This window comes from Nuphar pumila, chromosome 10 (assembly GCF_984573655.1).
Source record: "Nuphar pumila chromosome 10, dmNupPumi1.hap1.1, whole genome shotgun sequence".
Classification (NCBI taxonomy): Eukaryota; Viridiplantae; Streptophyta; class Magnoliopsida; order Nymphaeales; family Nymphaeaceae; genus Nuphar; species Nuphar pumila.
In genome coordinates, this window is record NC_143258.1 from 10,902,952 (window position 1) to 10,921,831 (window position 18,880).

The window sequence follows — 18,880 nt, forward strand, 5'->3', positions numbered from 1 at the left end:
AGCATGTAAAATGATATCAGAAAAATCGTACTTAAGATATTGTTTGAAGAAAAAATATTTGTTTGATATAGCTAGTAGATGTCATTCAACTTTCAAGACACCATAGTGGTTCAATACATGATACAAAAAACTATAAAGCAAGAAGAGGAAACAGAAAAAGCAAGAAAAAGAAACAAAAAATGAATATAAGGATGGGCAAGCACAAAAAGGTAAAAGAATATCATGATACTGGAATCAAAAGGTAGGGAAACATACTAGTGACAAAGGCCTCAACCCAATTTGTATGCCTTGACCATGAGGGTGCAACTTCACGGAATGGGATTCCTATGCTGGAGCAAACCCTGCATGTATTAAAAAGATATAAGTCTAAATTAAAAATGATCAAAAGCTAGACAAATGCTGCTAACAAATTCATCAATAGTGCATACAATTCTTCATTGTGTTTCTTTTTCTTTATTGAAACAAAAAATTTATTACAACTGACAAAAATCCAAGGTGGCAAGAAGTCATCAAAAAGTGAGGAAGAGAATCAAGGAAAAACAAGCACGATGGTAGCAATCTAGGCTAGATCAGTTCCAGGTCAGTTCTTTGCATATATTAAAATATCAGCATGAATCCCTTCCTAATTATTGGCATATGGGAGAAGCATCCTTCAAAGGTTTTTTAATCCCCCCTAACTAAGAAGACTGCCAGTCTAATAAGAGCCACTTTCCCCAAATCAGGCCTGATTTGTTACTTTTGTCCCTAAACCAAAACCTCTGTAGGAGTGTTCCCTAAAGGAAATATGCTGTTGAACCAGAAGTCAAAACTCTAAGGGCATGTTTGCAATGCCCTGATTCTTCGATCCTGTGATTGTAAATCACAATACTTTCTCAAGGTTAGTGAAACATGAAAAAATACAAGTTGTAATTGTGATTGCCAGTTGTGATTGTTTTTGCCTTAATCTTGTGAAAGTTGGTCACAAGGTTTACTTTGTGACCAACAATCAGAGCTTCTACTTTCTCAACTTCTACTTTCTCACCTGTGACCAAAGCAAACATGCTATAAATCTGCCCAGGCCATTCTGAATAAAAGCTTAAAAGGCGAGAACATCCAAGAGAGGTAAGAACTCGACTCCTCGTAAGATTGGAACATAATGACCAAGTTGATCCCTGTAAATCCAATTGAGTACATGGCATGTTCACTGATACTAACCAAGCAAGCACTATTGCTCTTGGTGAGCGTCCCCTACCAAATCCTTTTCAGGTAAGCACTTGATTCCTCCTAAGATTGGCACACAATGGCGAAGTTGACCCCTTTAAATCCAATTAAGTACATGATCTGTTCACTGATACTAACCAATCAAGCACCTTTCTCTTGGTTGGCATTCCCTACCAAATCATTTTTTCTGAAAAAGATAAACAGAAGATTCCAGGTCTAAAGCCGGATGTGACGAAAAACCTACCAGACATACTTTGCAGCCATTTTTCACAGGCATTGCTTAGTCCCCACTTAGAAAGTTTGTTAAAGAATATTAAACTCAGCTGCGTAAGGTTCTTCAGAAACAACATTTCATTCTCTATTTTCTAACCAACAGTCACCTCCAAATAATAATCAATTTCCCCAAAATTAGCATGAACCTCTCCTTGAAATGTTCTAGCGACATCGACCACCCATTCCATATCCATGTATCACTCTCCACTTGTATGCGCCTTTTCAGCCCCGTGTTCCTTCATTGGCATATTGACCAAAAGAGCAGAATGCAAAGGATGATAATGAGCCAACTGAGAAAGAACGTAAGCTTCCTCATAAATTTGGTTGGTACATATACTGATGATGGCAAAATGCCTCTTCTGGAAAAATATATTCAACTGTTATAAGGCTACATGAGAGCATCTAAAGCAGGAAGTTAACATCATTTGTCGACTTGCACCTAAGTTTCAGCCTGAATCATTAGAGTTTCATCTTCTTTGCCTAAAAACAGTGGAATGTGTATTAGTACAAATACCAAGTGAAGGTTCAGAGGAGATAGAAAACAAGTCAATGAATCCTCATCCCATGCATACACACAGATGCAGACACCACGTCAGTTCCGTCTATGCTATAAATGCCTGTGATAGTTTAAACTCATCCTATACTGTATGAAGCCATATTCATGGTAAGATCAAGCATGCAGTCCATCAAAACTATCTTGCCAGATGCCATTTATATAATATGGTTTTGACATTACTCCTCATCCTACTTGAGGATGTAGACAGGTTGGACATGGTCTTTCTTACCACATCAACCAATGCCAAACTCCAAACAACTTATATGTTTCTAAGGCCATATACTGCGGAGTTCATTTGGAAAAAATAAAACTCATCATTTTACAAAATGATGGTACAACCTATTCAATAACTCTACTAACCATCTGAGTCATGTGACAACATATATATACATATGTATATGCTACTGCGAATCTGTCCATAACGCAGACAGTACATATATGCTGATGCGAACCTGTTCAGAATGCGGACAACACATATATACATGTATATATATGTTGTTACGAACATGTCCAAAATGCGGACAACACATATATAAGTGTATATATGTTGCTGTGAACCTGTCCATAACGCAAACAACACATATATAAGTGTATATTTGCTGCTGTGAACCTCTCCGGAACGCAACCAACATAGGTGTGTACACTGTACATGTTGTAAATCCAATCAAGAACATAGAAATACATGGAATATACATGCCAAAATTTGCAGACACGTTCAAGGATGCAGAAACTTGGATTTAAGCATCAAGAACGATAAAAATATACATATGCATGCCAGAATTTTTAGACATGTTTAGGGATACATAAACTTGGATTGAAGGATCAAGAACGATAAAAATATACATGATATGCATGCTGAAATTTTCAGATATGGTTAGAGATGCATAAACTTGAATTTAAGCATCAAGAACGATAAAAATATACATGATATGCATGCTAAATTTTTCAGATATGTTCCGGGATGCATAAACTTGGATTTAAGCATCAAGAACGATAAAAATATACATGATATGCATGCAGAAATTTTCAGACATTATTAGGGATGCATAAACTTGGATTTAAACATTAAGAACGATAAAAATCTTCATGGTATGCATGCAAAAATTTTCAAACATGATTAGAGATGCATAAACTTGGATTTAAGCATCAAGAATACATAGTATATGTATGCAGAAATTTGCAGACATGTTCGGGGACGCAGAAAATCATTTTTAAGCATCAAGAACACCAAAACTATATAGTATATGTATGTAGAAATTTGAAAACATGTTCAAGGATGCAAAAAATCAATTTTAAGCATCAAGAACACCAAAAAATACATACTATATACATGCAGAAATTTGCAGACATGTTCAACGATGCATAAAATCAATTTTAAACATCAACATAAAAAATGCATAGTATATACATGCAGAAATTTGCATGCATGTTCGACCCTTAAACCTATATGATTTGAGACATGTGAAACCCTCTTCTATCAGAAAAAAAGAGGAACATGTACCTTGCTTTACTAAAAATATGTAAAAAGAATAGAAGAAGAAGAATGTGAGACCCTTCTCTTTTTTTTCTTTGTTTCTTTCTCTTTCTCTTTTTTTCCTCTCCCTCTTTCTCTTTCTCTCTCTTCTCTCTCTTCTTTTCCTCCCTCTCTTTCTCTCTCTACTTGAAGTTTTTAGAGAGAAAGGCTTTGTCTCTCTCTTTATATAGGAAAAGACATTTTATGGGGTGACGCCCCCCCCCCCTTCTAGTACATTACTTGGGGTAGAGTTCTATCATAACTACTTTATTAATTATATATATATGTGTGTGTGTGTGTTTCTTAAAGTTTTAAATTTCCTTTGTTTTAAAAAGTTATGGATGGATTATGAGTCGGGGTTGGACCCATGATCTAAATCCATATCTATTTGGATTTCAGCCCATTCATGGGCACTAGTCAATATAGATCCCGGACCAGGTCCATATCCATAATGGCATCAACCCATATGTATATATAGGCCGGTCGACTCTGATCCAATTGAAAAAGACCCAAAATAGGCGTCGGTCTAATTTGAAAAACACATTTTCTAGACCAACCCATAGTCAAAATCGCCAAATCAGATCTCCTACGAGATTTACGTTTCATAACGGATCTAACTAGGGTCCTAGTTCTATTTAACTCTTGAATTTTCCCTGAATTTCACTCAAATTTAAAAGTTGAAAATGAGTAACATTCGCAGGTTTTACATATCATATATGGATCTCTTCAATGGGCCCTGGACCCTGTCCAGGCCCATATTGACGTCAGCCCGTATTTATTATTTTCAACTTTTTGACATTAAATATAATTATCTAAATAAAAATTGTATTTTTGAACTTGAAAAAAATATCAGGAAAATTTACAAGATATTACACCACTTGGGCATATACATGTCACCCTAGTTGGGTCTCCTCCCAAATGGATTCAAACCTCATTACATGGGTTGACCCACACTTGGGACCCCATCAAGGCCGAAATCCATTATTTAGACCCAATTCAATTTTTAATGGTTTTCTTAAAAACTTTAATTCAATTAAAAATGCACTTTAATTTCAACTTATATTTTAAATGCCTTCTAAATTCCAAATTAATTAACAATTTAAATATATTTCCAAATACATGTTGAATTGATTAAAATTAACAATTAAATGCCAATCAAATAAGAATTTAAATGCAATTTATATAACAATTAAAATTTCAAAACCATATTTGGGCAAAATTCCACTTTTATTTATGAAGTCATGGAATATTCATAGAAAATTCTCGGATTTTACAGAAATAGACCTTATTGTGTTTGACTTCACCTAACGCAAGGGAAGTCGTGTCCAAGTGTCGCACCCACATGGGTGAGGGTGCAACACGGGTATGTTTCCTTTTTAGAAGTGCCCATGTTACATAGCTGATGACAAATCTTAAAAAGAAAAGGCAAGAAAGTGAATAGAAAACTAAATTAAAATTGTAAAAGAAAAAGTTAATGATACCATGTTGAATGTGCCCGACATTGGTTTAACTATGTCCATAAATTGTCTTGGTGTGTCCGAGTGTCATGTTGTGTCATGTCGACACGAGATACGCAAGATAAGTGCAATGTCTGTGTGGCATAGATGCTAACAGAACAAATAACAATAAATTTTAAATCTACCACAAAGTAATAACTAGAAAGACAATAATGCCCTTGCCAATATATATCATCTTCATAACATCATTAAAAAAACTTTCATCCAATTTTGTACTTCAACATATTACTAGGTGTATTGAGTAATAAAAGACATTCAAAGATAAAACATATTCTCCCATCAACATAAAGGATCATACACGCTACATTCAACTTTTATTAAGAAATATGAAATGATAAATAGCAAATTACTCCAAAACTATGTGTCGAATTACTCCAGGTAGAACACCATCATTCACTGGAGCAGTCTGCACTTCATAAAGGTGCACACTTTTTGGATCAGATGGCCCCTCATCAATCATTTGACTCATTTCCTACATATGTCACAATTGCATTAATCTAATGAAGAAAGTCCAATATAGCTCTAAGATACCCTTAAGAAACAAATTCTAAAATGCCAGATAAATTTTAGAAAAAACAGAATGAAATAAACCACCATAAGTTAAAGCAGCAAAGGGCATACACCTCCATCAATATGAAGCATAATATAAAGCAAACCATGATATATGAGTAGCAAAAGAAAACAAAGACCTGAATATTCAATAAAGTTTACTTTATTCAATAAGCAGATAATATGTTATGCACCTGAAAATTTTACAAGGGATGACGGCTGGCCTATTAGGAAACAAAATAAGTTTATTGTCTGCTATCTGAGGGCCTTAAGGTGACTCATCATCCTTAAAATTAGCATTCATAAGACAAAACAATCACATGTAAAAGGGGGAGATCCTTTCTTGTGGTATGCCTAATGATGAGAGACAAATCACACACTCATCAAATTTAAGCAACAGAGACTTAAACTACCAAAAGCTTTATCCAAATGCAAACAAAGAAGACCAAATTGGAAAACAGAGAAACATTAAATTGTATGTATGTGAAGTAGAAAAACATTAAGGGAACGTTTTCTTGGCCCTAAATGATAATCATTCTCTCATAACAGTGAGAAACAATTCGCATTTTTTCCATTTCAAATGTGCAAGTAAATGTGAGAATATGGGGCAGTGAGATTCAGAATCACATTCCACCCTGTGATTTAGAATCATATGATTTCAAATCACATGAGATGCAAGCAAATGTGCCCTAAGTACTTGAGCAAGGGAACAAGTGAAATCTGCCAATTATTCACCTTTTGACAAACAACAAAAAAATTTGTCACAGTGCCCTCCAAAATCTGGTCACCATCATTTGACAACAGAAGCTCAGTCACCAATGGAGCCCTCAACTTCTCCAAAGATTTCCTTGTCCTGCAAAAAACTTTAACTATAAAAAGAAAAGGCATGGGTAGAGAAGAGGAAAGATGGGCCCTTTTGTCCAAAAGCACAACCAAACCCTCACAATTTTCCCAAAACTATGCAGACATATTTAACTTATCAAAACATGCAAATGTCCATATTATTTCTGTAAACAGAGGTCTGGCACTCTTCTGAAAGAAGAACTTGGTAGATTCCCATCTTAGAAATACCAACAAAGATAGAAATAGAAACGTTCACACTTCAAACTTACACACCTTGCCCACTCGGAGAACTTTGACATAGCAATTTCTCTTCCCTGACCCACAAGAGCTAAACATGCAGCATTATCCCCTAGACCAAACTTCAGTGGCAAATAACTTCCAATGTGCACATATACATCACAAGGTCTGGTAACACAATTGTCATCAAGCTCATCAACGGTTCCATGAACAAGTGACGTAACTGCCAACTCTTCTCCAATATTCATCTTCTTCAATGCTAAATTCAACCCATTTTGTACAGAAATATGAACAAGAGGTCTGATGATTGAGTCCCAAGATGCCTCAAATCTGCATTTTATTGGGTATAAATCTGGCCTTCTTTCAGCTAATATTTCAACAGACTGTGCTAGGCGCTGTAAATGTCTCTCCCAAAACATCAGATATGAAGCATTTTTATGTGTGCGAAATGTTGTATATGCACCTAACAATTTAAAATACAACATCATATTCCCAAGCACTACAATTCATATTTTTCATAATATAAACATTAACCTTAATGCAGTTGCCTACAGAATTTTCCTTTCCTTCACATGTACAAGCTAGCAAATAAGAGTGGCATTCCCTATGTATGATATTAATCATACAATATTTTACAAATTAAAAGGATATAATTGGCATTCTCTATTATTCCATGTAATTTCCTTATGTAATGGACTTCAAAAAAAAATTTATTGTAAGAACCCGCATATTTAAGTGAGCACAAAATGATGGCGAAACATATGTCAAATACATAGTTTGTAAGCCTAGTGGCCAAAGACTTTACTCATTCTGTCTTGACTTGGAACACAGCAAGGTCAACCTAGTGACTTGATTAGTTGTTTCATTATATAAAAATAGTAACACATTGGATAATTTTTAAAACATATGTTTTTTAATTATTCAAAAAGGTACCCAACGCTTAATTTCAAAAAGGGCACAAGCATTTTTTTATCTTGATCAAAAGCAATGCTTTAAATTTACTACCAAGTACCAACCAATACTGGGTGTGGGTGGCACAAGGATATTACCTTTTACCCTTTAATGATTAGAAAAACACTCTTGGTTTCAAATGTCAACTTGGCTAAGTAGGTTTATAAATTTAGTTTTGATTCGACATCTTCCTCCCCCAATTCTAGCTCTCATTATATTTCATTCATCCTTGAAATGTATTGACCACTAGATCATCATCTGCATTCCAATAACAAAATAATTGAATCCAAAGAAACATGAGACCAGACTTTGGAGGAGAATAAAGACAATGTGATCAATAAAATTAAGGCATAAGAAATACCACTTGAAGACAACCCTATGGAAACTAAAGTCATTTGTGCCTTGGGGACTCGATATCCAAGTGCACAAATTGTAAAAAATGCAAGGCATGCAAAGGTAAAGAGAACAAGAATGTGGAAGAGACTCAAGTGATTGAGTTAGTGATGGCCTTGAGGCCAAGATTTAATAATGTCAGAATTGTGATGCTTTATAAAATGAGGTTGCCTACATTGACTCAGGCACTAACTGAGTTGATTGCTAAAAAGACTAAGATAAAGTCTCTTGGAACTATGTTTAATGAGGCCACATTGCATGTAGTAGAAAGATCTTTTGATGGTCAAGGGAGTTATGATAGGAGCAGAGAGAACCCGACAAGTAGATATGAATGTAATAAAGTGTCATTACTACAAGGAGTTAGGGCATATGAAGACCAATTGACCTGGCATGACAAAGAAAAAGTTCACAATTTTAATTGCCACACCTGCAGGTATAATATCATGATTACGAGAGATGTTAAATTGTAATATCAAATCAATGTAATTATATATATATATATATATATTATATATATATATAGGAAGATACATGCACATATATATTTCATATAGATATGTACATGTACCTACCTACATATATATATATATATATAAAGTATATACAATTATTTCTTGTAATAGTCGTAGGGGTAGTTTAGTTTTTTTGCATTATTTTTCTTTTTTAATTTTATTTTTAGTTTGTAAAAGGTAGTGTACACCTTGAAGGGGCCCACCATCTAGTCGTTGGGCCCCTTCCAACGGTCACATTTGTGATCGTTGGAGGGGCTCCACTAGAAATGGAGCCCCTCCAAGGCCTCCACCTCCTCTATAAAAAGGGGTATTCTCCCTATTGTATGCATAAGGCTTTGGGTCAAAGCCCAAGTGATTTATAAAGTTTGTTATTCATTTTTTATGCCTTTGTGCATTTGTGATATTTTGTAAGTTGTGCTTTTGTGCACAAGTGCTCTAAGTGTTCTTATTGTGCATGCGTGCATGTGTTTGTTATCAAGAATATTGAGGTCTTGATCATAGTATCTTATTGAAGATACTTTCACATGGTATCAAAGCAAGGTTGGAGAAAGAAAGATCGTGTGGATTCTCCTTTTTTCGGTGCCTCGAAAAGCATGCTCTCAAATTTTTGGAGATTGGAGTGGATCCTCTTATTCATCCAATATTTTAGAAGACTCTTCTATCAAGAAAGATCTTAAAATCCTTTGTGGTACGTATTCTTTTTCATCATCTCTCCTCTCTAATGGGTGAAAAAAGACTCATTTCTCTCTTGGCTTCAAACTCAATGGGTCCAACTATCACATTTAGGCCGGAAACATGGAAGCTCATATTAAAGGAAAAGGGCTTTGGGGCTATATCCAAGGCTCGATTCCAGAACCGGAGCCAAAGATAACCTTGATGGAGAAAGAAGAAATAAAAATCCTTGAAGACGAAGAAAGAGTCAAGGCTTTTAAAGACCACCAAAAAGCACGAAGAATGGGAGATGAGGAATTTTAAAATCCTCTTATGAATTTTCTCATTCGTAGAAACAAGAATTAACGCCAATATTATCAAGTTTAAGAAGGTTTCTCAAGCGTGGAAGTACCTTGAGAAGATGTACACCTCTAGGGACTTGTCCCATAAGTATTACCTCCAAAAGAGGGTGCTAACTCTTCATCAAGGAGAGATGACTATAAGGGAGTACTTTGTTGAACTCTCTTCTATTTGGGACGAGCTTGCTATGCTCGAACCCAAGTGGAGTGGAGAAACCATAGAGCTTCGTCATAAACAATTGGAAGAAGATAGATTTTTCAATTTTTTGAATAGGTTTAGGCCCGAATTTGAACAAATCCGTTCTCTTTTATCCGTCTTCACTTCCCCCTCTCTTGAAGATGTAATTATTAAACTAAGTGGAGAAGAGACTTGTATGAGTATTAGCAAGAACAACTCAAGTGTTCTAGCTACACCTTCCAATAATAAAGAAAATGAAGGTGTTAATGCCGTCTCAAGACCGGAGAGTAACTTAAGGACCTACAAGCCTCCTCACTTCAAGAATCAAAACTCAAGTGGTCAAGGAGTGAAGAGAGATTATAGCAAGCTTTTGTGCCACTTTTGTAAGGAACCGGGGCACATTAAGCTTATTTGCCCAAAGTAGAAAAAGTTGCTAGCCATGGCTACTACATCCCAACATCAAAAGGAAGAGTGCTCGTCATCTTCAAATGCAGCTCTCTCATTGTTACAAATCGTGGATGCACTTCAACCTCTTCTAAAAGGGGCTATTTTTGGAGCCGCCATGACAACCTCTTTTCTTCCCGGTAAGACCTCTTGGCTTTTAGATTTGGATGCTTCTTTTCACATGACCCCAAGTTTTAGTTCTTTTTCTGAATATTCAAAAAATCTCTCTCCCTCCTTTGTTTCAACCGCGGATGAAACATCTCTTGAAGTAAAAGGAATAGGAAATTTTGAAAAACAAGGGTTCTTTATTTCAAAAATTAGATTTATACCCAAATTAAACTTAAATTTGTTTTTCGTGTCTCAACGCTCGAGTCATGGGTGTGATATAAAGTTTTCATCTAACAAATGTTGAATACAGGATTGCCGGTCCAGGAGATTGATTGGGGAAGGCTCTAGGAAGGGCGATCTATACCTACGTCGATTCCCTTCAAATTCCAAAGAACCCGTTTTGTAATGTTGTCCAATAAAAGGATATTAATGTGTGGCACAAGAGACTTAGCACCCAAATATTGTAAAAATTTCTCATTTACCTTTTGTTAAAAGTCTATATAAAAGTGATTTCACTTGTAACGACTGTATAATTGGGAAAATGAAAAAATTGCCTTTTTTGTCAAAGATCTATGTTTACAACAAGACCTTTTGAAATTGTCCATTTGGATGTATGGGGACCGGCACCCGTTTTATCAAAAGGAGGCTTCACATATTATGTCATTTTTGTTGACGACTACACGAGATATTGTTGGATTTATTTTCTTAAACACAAATATGAAGTTTTCTTGATTTTTAAAACCTATCATATGATGATTAAAAATCAATTTAAAGGGAACCTAAAAATTTTTAGAACCGACTCTGGTGGAGAATACCTTTCAAATGAATTCAAAAATTATCTTGAAAGTTATGGTATTCTTTACCAAAGATCTTGTCTGAAAACCCCTCAACAAAATGGATTAGTCGAAAGAAAGCATAGATATATAATAGAGACAACTCGAACATTATTTGTTTATCAAAACATCCCAAAAGGTTTTTGGGTTGAAGCGGCTTTAACATCTGTCTATCTGATAAATCGGCTATCTTCTAAAAAATTGAATAATATCTCACCTTTTGAAAAACTACATACCAAAGAACTCGACTATAGTCGGTTGAGAATTTTCGGTTGTAAATGCTTCGTTCTTACTGACAAGAATGACAAGCTTTCACCAAAATCCATTACCTACGCCTTTCTTGGATATTCTGAAACCCAAAAAGGGTTTCGTTGTTATGATATTAAGAATGATAAGCTATATGTTTTCAGAAATATGAGTTTTCTGGAAAATGTTAATGGTTTTGAAAAGAGTGAACCCTTTGAAGATAACATGGATTACTCTTTTTTATTTGAAATGTTAGCACATGATGATGATAGTGATGACGATTTCATTCATAATGATGTCAATGATAAAGAAGATGGTTCTTCCCATCCTCCTATCTCCCAACATAGTAATGAAGGAGCATTAAAAGATCCTATAACATATACCCATAGAGATAGAAACAGTTTTAGGAGTGCAATTGAAAAATACAGTGAACCTAGTGGTTCCAACTCAACAAATGATAAAAACCTACGAAGAACTGAGAGAAGTAGAAAGATACCTTCTAGGTTTATTTCATATGATTCATTTACCCCTAAACATAGAGCTTGCCTCAGCGCTATTCATTCATATATAGAATCCATAAACTTTAAAGAAACCAAAAAGAATGATGAATGGCTGAAAGCAATAGAATGCGAGCTTTCAGCTCTTAACAGGGCAAAGACTTAGGAGTTCCAAGATCTCCCTAAGGGTAAGAAAGTAATAGGATGTAGATGGGTATTTAAGGTAAAAACTAAGAGCGATGGATCTCTTGAGAGATATAAGGCTCAATTAGTAGCAAAAGAATATAGTCAAGAATACGGAATTGACTATGAAGAAACTTTTGCCAATTTTGCCCGAATGGTCATTGTCTGATGTCTCATCATCGTCGCCTCAATCAGCAAATGGAACATCTATCAAATAGATGTTAAAAATGCTTTCCTAAATGGTGATCTGAATAAAGAGGTATATATGGATGCTCCACCAGGAATGAAGACTCCCAAAGGGAAAGTGCTTCGCCTTCGAAAATCACTTTATGGTTAAAACAAACCCCCAAGACTTGGTATGATAGGTTTAACTCTGTAATGTTAGAAAGTGGATTTTCATCCTGTTTCACTGACACTGCCATATTTATTAGAAAATTCAATGCAGGGATTGTCATTCTGCTTTTATATGTGGATGATATGCTTATAACCGGAAGTGATTCTAAGGGGGTTAAAAGCATAAAAACAATTTTGAAGAATAAATTTGAAATGTCTGATTTGGGATTTCTAACTTATTTTTTGGGTATTGAAGTAGCATACTCTCATAGAGGGTATTTTTTATCTCAAACTAAGCTTGCCTCTGAGATTATTGACAGGTCATGTATTACAAATGATAAGGTTTGTGAAACTCCTGCTATAGTAGGAGCCAAAATGAAGATTGATGATGGTATTCCTCTCTCTGATCCCACCCCCAACAGACAGCTTGTGGGATCATTAATGTATCTGAGTATTACTAGACCAAATATCTTGTTAGATTTTGAATCTTCAGGTCCTTCCACGCGTGAGATCTGAAAAACAGAGAGAGAGAGAGAAAGGGAGAGAGAAGTTGGGAGAAACCGATACCCCTTTTGCAATAGGGTCGGCTGCTGTGTATTCCTTCATATTAACCAGTGATTACAATATTTTTAGGGTACTAAAATACCCCTCATTACAATAATCAATATTACATAATGCCATTAATGAAGAAGTGGATGTCACGGGTCCTGGATCTTCAGATCCATGACCCGTAACCGAGAAAACACTTCTTTTCACCCTCCCTCAAGTTGTGCATGATCTTGAATCATGAACAACTTGCCTTTTAACATCCAAAATCTGTCTTTTGTCAATCCTTTTGTAAATATATCCGCCACTTGATCTGTAGTTCGAACAAATTCAGGCTCAATCTCTTTCTCTTCTACCTTTTGTCTCACAAAATGCTGGTCTATTTCAATATGTTTGGCACGACTGTGATGGATTGGATTAAAAGACATACTAATGGCGCTCTGGTTGTCACACAGAAGAAGTGATCGAGATATCGATTCTCCGACTTCTGTCAGTAGATGTCTAACCCAAGTAGCCTCAGCAGTGGCTGCTGCCATTGACCTGTATTCAGCCTCTGTACTGGATCTGGCAACAGCCTTTTGTTTCTTACTACTCCAAGAAACCAGATTCATCCCAACAAATACACAATAGCCTGATACTGATCTGCGTTCATCTGGATCTCCCGCCCAATCCGCGTCAGAATAAATAGTGATCTCATGTGCACTTTGACCATTTGTCTTTCGCTTATATGTGAGACCATCCCCAACCGTTCCCTTCAGATATCGTAGTATCCGTTTAACTGCTTCCATATGCCCTTCACATGGGGCATGCATAAACTGAGAAACTTGATTCACCGAGTAGACTATATCAGGGCAAGTAAAAGTGAGGTATTGTAACATACCCACTATGTTACGGTACTGTGTGGGATTTTCAAATGGATCTCCGTCTTGAGAGCTAAGCCTTTGATGAAGAACGCTAGGAGTGCTCAAGGGCTTGCAGTCTTTCATACCCGATTTATTGAGAACATCAATGGTATACTTATGTTGAGTGAGAGTCATTTTTTCAGAGGAACTGTCGACTTCAATTCCAAGAAAGTACCGTAGTTTGCCAAGATCCTTCATTTTGAACCTCTGATTCAAGAGATGTTTGACTTCTTCAATGTGCTCATTGGAACTGCCAGTGATGATAATATCATCCACATATATCAACAACAGAGTAATTGTGTCTTGGTTCTTAAATATAAATAAGGAGTGGTCAAGAAGAGATTTCTTAAAACCATACTTTTGTATTTCAAGAGAAAAGCTGTCAAACCAAGATCGAGATGCCTGCTTCAATCCATATATCGCCCTTTTTAGTCTGCAGACATATTTTGTAGGATTACCTTCTGCGTAACCAGTGGGTTGTTCCATGTAAACTTCTTCTCTCAAATCTCCATGAAGAAAAGCATTCTTCACATCAAGTTGGCTAATGGTCCATTGGTGTTCAATGGCTAAAGAAAGTATGACTCGGATTGTCCCCATCCTCACAACTGGACTAAAGGTTTCATCATAATCCTGTCCTTGCTCCTGTGTAAAACCTTTGGCTACAAGTCTCGCCTTGTATCGCTCTATAGTCCCAGTTTATACTTTATTTTGTACACCCATTTCGAACCAACAACGTTTCTGTCAGGTGGTCTTGATACGACATCCCACGTACCACATTCATGTAGAGCTTCCATCTCCTCATTCATTGCTTCAATCCATCTTCTGGAATTTGATGCTTGAGAGAACATTGTGGGTTCATCTTCTTTATTCAAGGCTGTTAGAAAGAGTTGAAAATCTAATGAGAAATTTTCATAACTGACCCACCTTTCAATTGGATGGCGAGAACGTGTGGATCTTCTAGTATCAACAATGTTGGATGTTGAGGATGCGTCCATGTCTGAATCAACTATGATGGGTGACTCTCTTCCTCGTCGAGTGTAGACAAGACCTTTATATCTTCCAGGATTCAAAGTTGAGTCTGTATTTTCATGATCAATCATTCCATCAGTAGACACAAGTTTCTTATCCTTTTGAATGCAATTTGAGCAAGCATCACTAGCTCCTGAGAGAAGTTCATAATTCAACCAAGGATAATAAGCCTCAACTCTATGTTTTGATTCTGAAGAACTAGTACATCGACAATCAAAATTCAATTCATCGAAGATGACATTTCTTGATATTTTGATGCGCTTGCTCACCGGATCATAGCACCTGTACCCTTTATAGTCATCAGCATAACCCACAAACCTGCACTTTAAAGCCTTGTCCTGAAACTTATGTCTCCTTGAACTATCAACATGAACATAACATAAACATCCAAAGACATGCAAATCATAGTAGTTGGGGTGTATACCAAAAAGAGACAAGGAGACTTGTTTTCCAAAATAGTCATGGGCAATCGATTTATCACATGAACTGCAGAATGAAAAACCTCTGTCCATAAAGTGATCGGAAGATTACTGTCATGCATCATGCTCATCGCACTCTCAACAATATGGCGATGCTTCCTTTCAGCAATCCTATTCTGCTGAGGTGTGTGTGGGCAAGACACCTTTTTTCTTATCCCATTACTTTGAAGAAAGTTAGTAAAGTCAATGGAAGAGAATTCACCTCCTCCGTCACATTGGAAACTTAGGATGTTTTCAGAAAATTGGTTTTTGACAAAGGAATGGAAGTTATGGAACAACTTGAAAGTCTCGGATTTATGTTTCATGAAAAATATCCAGGAATATCGAGAATAATTGTCAACAAATAAAAGATAATATCTAGTTCCAGACATGGAAGCAACTGGAGCAGGCCCCCAAACATCAGAACAGATAGTCTCAAAAGGTCTTGAAGCTCTTTTATTGATAGAATGAAATGGTAAAACATGACTCTTACATAAGAGACAACTAGAACATTTATTGTCATTGACATTTATTCCTAGACTTGACTTGGGAATAAGATTATTCGAAACAAGCTTTTCAATGAAACTACTACTGCAGTGACCTAGACGACCATGCCAAAGATTTGGCTTATTGATTTCAGAGACACTAAAAACGCAGGTAGGATTTTCAGAAGACAACGATGATTGGAGCTTCAAGTTTGGATCTGCAGAGCTAACATGTGCTGAAGGATCTTCTTGAAAAACATACATATTGCCTTGTCGTTTTCCTCTAGCGAACGTCTCCTTCGTGTAGAGATCCTTAACAAGAACAGAAGGAGTAAATTCAACTGAGGCTTTGACATCATCAACAAGTTTAGAAACTGAAACAATGTTTTTCTTGATATTAGGAGCATAAAGAACATTTGAAAGATTGATGGAAGATTCGAGCAAGGGTATGATGGAGTTTCCAATATGCGAGACAGAGTGGTGTGATCCATCTCCAGTAACTATACTACTTCTACCAATGTAAGGAACAAGTTTTAGGAGCTTACCTGCATCACCAGTAACATGAGTCGCTGCGCCAGAGTCCACATACCAAGTACCTTGCTCATTCTGTTTAAGATTCAATTCTGCTAAGGCTGACAACAACAACTCTTTTACTTCTCCATTGGTCCTTGTACTGTCTGTACCTCTTTTTGCTTCAGTTTGTGTTGATTTTCCTTTATTTAAGGGATTGAACCAGCAGTTGGCTTTGATGTGCCCCCTTTTATTACACAGAAAGCAAGTAGGGATTGGCCTCTTTCTTTGTGAGTTGGTATATGAGTTGGGTGTAGGAAATAATCCACGATCGCCATGGCTACTTCTCCCTTGTGCTCCTTTTCCCTTGATATCATAACCTCCTCGTCCTCGTGCATAAGTAACCCCTGTAGCAAGAACTTCTTGTGCCCCAGTTTGCATAGATGATTCTTCAGAAAATCCCTTTAGATTCATCTCATATTGTAACAATTTTGCGCGCAGATCTTCAAAGTTGGGCAGCTCAGGTAAACATAATAGAGAAGTGACAATCATATGATAGTCGTGTCCCAATCCACTGAGGGTTTGCTGTACCAAATCTTTATCAGAAACTGTACTTCCAACAACTGCTAACTGATCTGTGATAACCTTCATTTTGTTCAAATATTTCATGATGGACATGGAATCCTTTCTTAACATTTGAAATTCTCTTTTAAGAAACATAATCCTGGCCTGAGAAACCTGTGAGTATGTCTGAACTAGTCTGTTCCAAAGTTGCATGGCAGTGCAGTCATCTGGAATGGCTACAAGAACCTCTTGTGACAGTGTTGATGTAATATAAGCAACAAGCGCTTGGTCTCTTTTCATCCAAGCCACAAATTCAGGATTTCTAACATATACAGTAGTAGCTTCCCCTTTGCTGTCCCTTTCTTCTTGTGATAGGAACTCCGGAGGAACTGGAATAGATCCATCCAGGTGTCCAGAAAGATCCTGACTCCTAATGAAAGGTATGATTTGCCTCTTCCAAGTCAAGAAATTACCATTATTTAATTTTTCAGACACGAGTTGACTGAGAAAACTGGAAGAAAGAACTGATTGACTAGGAAGTGAATTCATGTTTCACAGAATTAAGAAAGTATTCAGCACAATCTGCTCACCTGCAGTTTTTTTTTTTTTTTGCAGGAACTAACTCAGATCGATGCTATCAGACTGCAGAAACTAATTCAGATTGCTGATATGAAACAAAAATTGAATGTCAATCAGATTTCTGATTTGATATGAATGAAACAGAAAATGAATGTATCGGCTTGATTAAGGATGCAGGTGAATCAAAATAGGACCCTGCGTGATTAGATCACGCTGCTACCAACAGCAATAAACTAGGTATGCGAGTGACAGAATGAGAAATAGGACCCTGCGTGATTAGAGCACGCTGTTATCAACCGTGATAAACTAGGTATTTGGGTCGAAAATCTGGATTGAGTTATTCAAGGGATAGAAAGAAGGTTGTGGAGTCGAAAATCCAAATCTGGATTGAGTTACTCAGGGGATAGAAAGAAGGTTGTGGGGGAACCGAGGTTCAGCCACCACCGAGGTAAAAGAAAAATAGAAAGAGGCGAAAAGAAGACTGTGGAAAGAAGAAGTCAGATCTGAATCAGATCTGATTATCTTCAGATCTGATTGATATCAGATCTGATAGAGAATAAAGGAATGTGGGGAGACAAAAATGAAAATAGGGAACGGAGGGATATGTTCTTGACTTAGAAGAAGAAATCGAGAAGGATAGATCTATCGGACGTACCTTTGAGATCGATTCCAGTTTCAACTGAAGCGTGGCTCTGATACCATGTTAGATTTTGAATCTCCAGGTCCTTCCACGCGTGAGATCTGAAAAACAGAGAGAGAGAGAGAAAGGGAGAGAGAAGTTGGGAGAAACCGATACCCCTTTTGCAATAGGGTCGGCTGCTGTGTATTCCTTCATATTAACCAGTGATTACAACATTTTTAGGGTACTAAAATACCCCTCATTACAATAATCAATATTACATAATGCCATTAATGAAGAAGTGGATGTCACGGGTCCTGGATCTTCAGATCCATGACCCGTAACCGAGAAAACACTTCTTTTCATATCTCTCATGCAGTTCATACTGCAAGTCAGTTCCAACATGCACCAACATCAGTCTACATGAGTGTCATCCTGCGAGTCGTAAGATACATAAAGAGCACACTAAATAAGGGAGTATTCTTGTCATCTTCTGAATTAAAGTTAATTGCTTATACTGACTCTGACTGGTGAGGTGACCCAAATAATCGTCAATCCATCACTGGTTTTTGCGTGTTTTTAGGAGACTCGTTGATCTCATGGAGATGCAAGAAGCAACAAAAAGTGTCTTTATCCTCAACTGAAGCTGAATATCGTGTCATGGCAACTACTACCATGGAAATTGTATGGATTCATCAGTTGTTAAAAGACATGGGGATCACAATAAAAATGGCACACTAAGTTATGTTGTGATAATAAGAGTGCAATATATATTGCCAAAAATCATATGTTTCATGAGCGGACTAAACACA

The 18,880-nt window shown here is 36.6% G+C and overlaps 1 protein-coding gene across 1 annotated transcript in view; it reads right to left on the bottom strand.

The window, feature by feature from the left end:
• The window catches only part of LOC149823479 (D-aminoacid aminotransferase-like PLP-dependent enzymes superfamily protein), a 48,573-nt gene that overhangs the window by 13,822 nt on the left and 15,871 nt on the right, over positions 1-18,880 (bottom strand). The window contains exons 2-5 of the mRNA XM_090018861.1: positions 6,725-7,151; positions 6,344-6,461; positions 5,410-5,531; positions 256-341 (exon numbers count right to left, since the gene is read on the bottom strand). Of these exons, the coding sequence (XP_089874987.1) occupies positions 256-341; positions 5,410-5,531; positions 6,344-6,461; positions 6,725-7,151 (753 nt within the window). The remainder of the gene's footprint in view (positions 1-255; positions 342-5,409; positions 5,532-6,343; positions 6,462-6,724; positions 7,152-18,880) is intronic.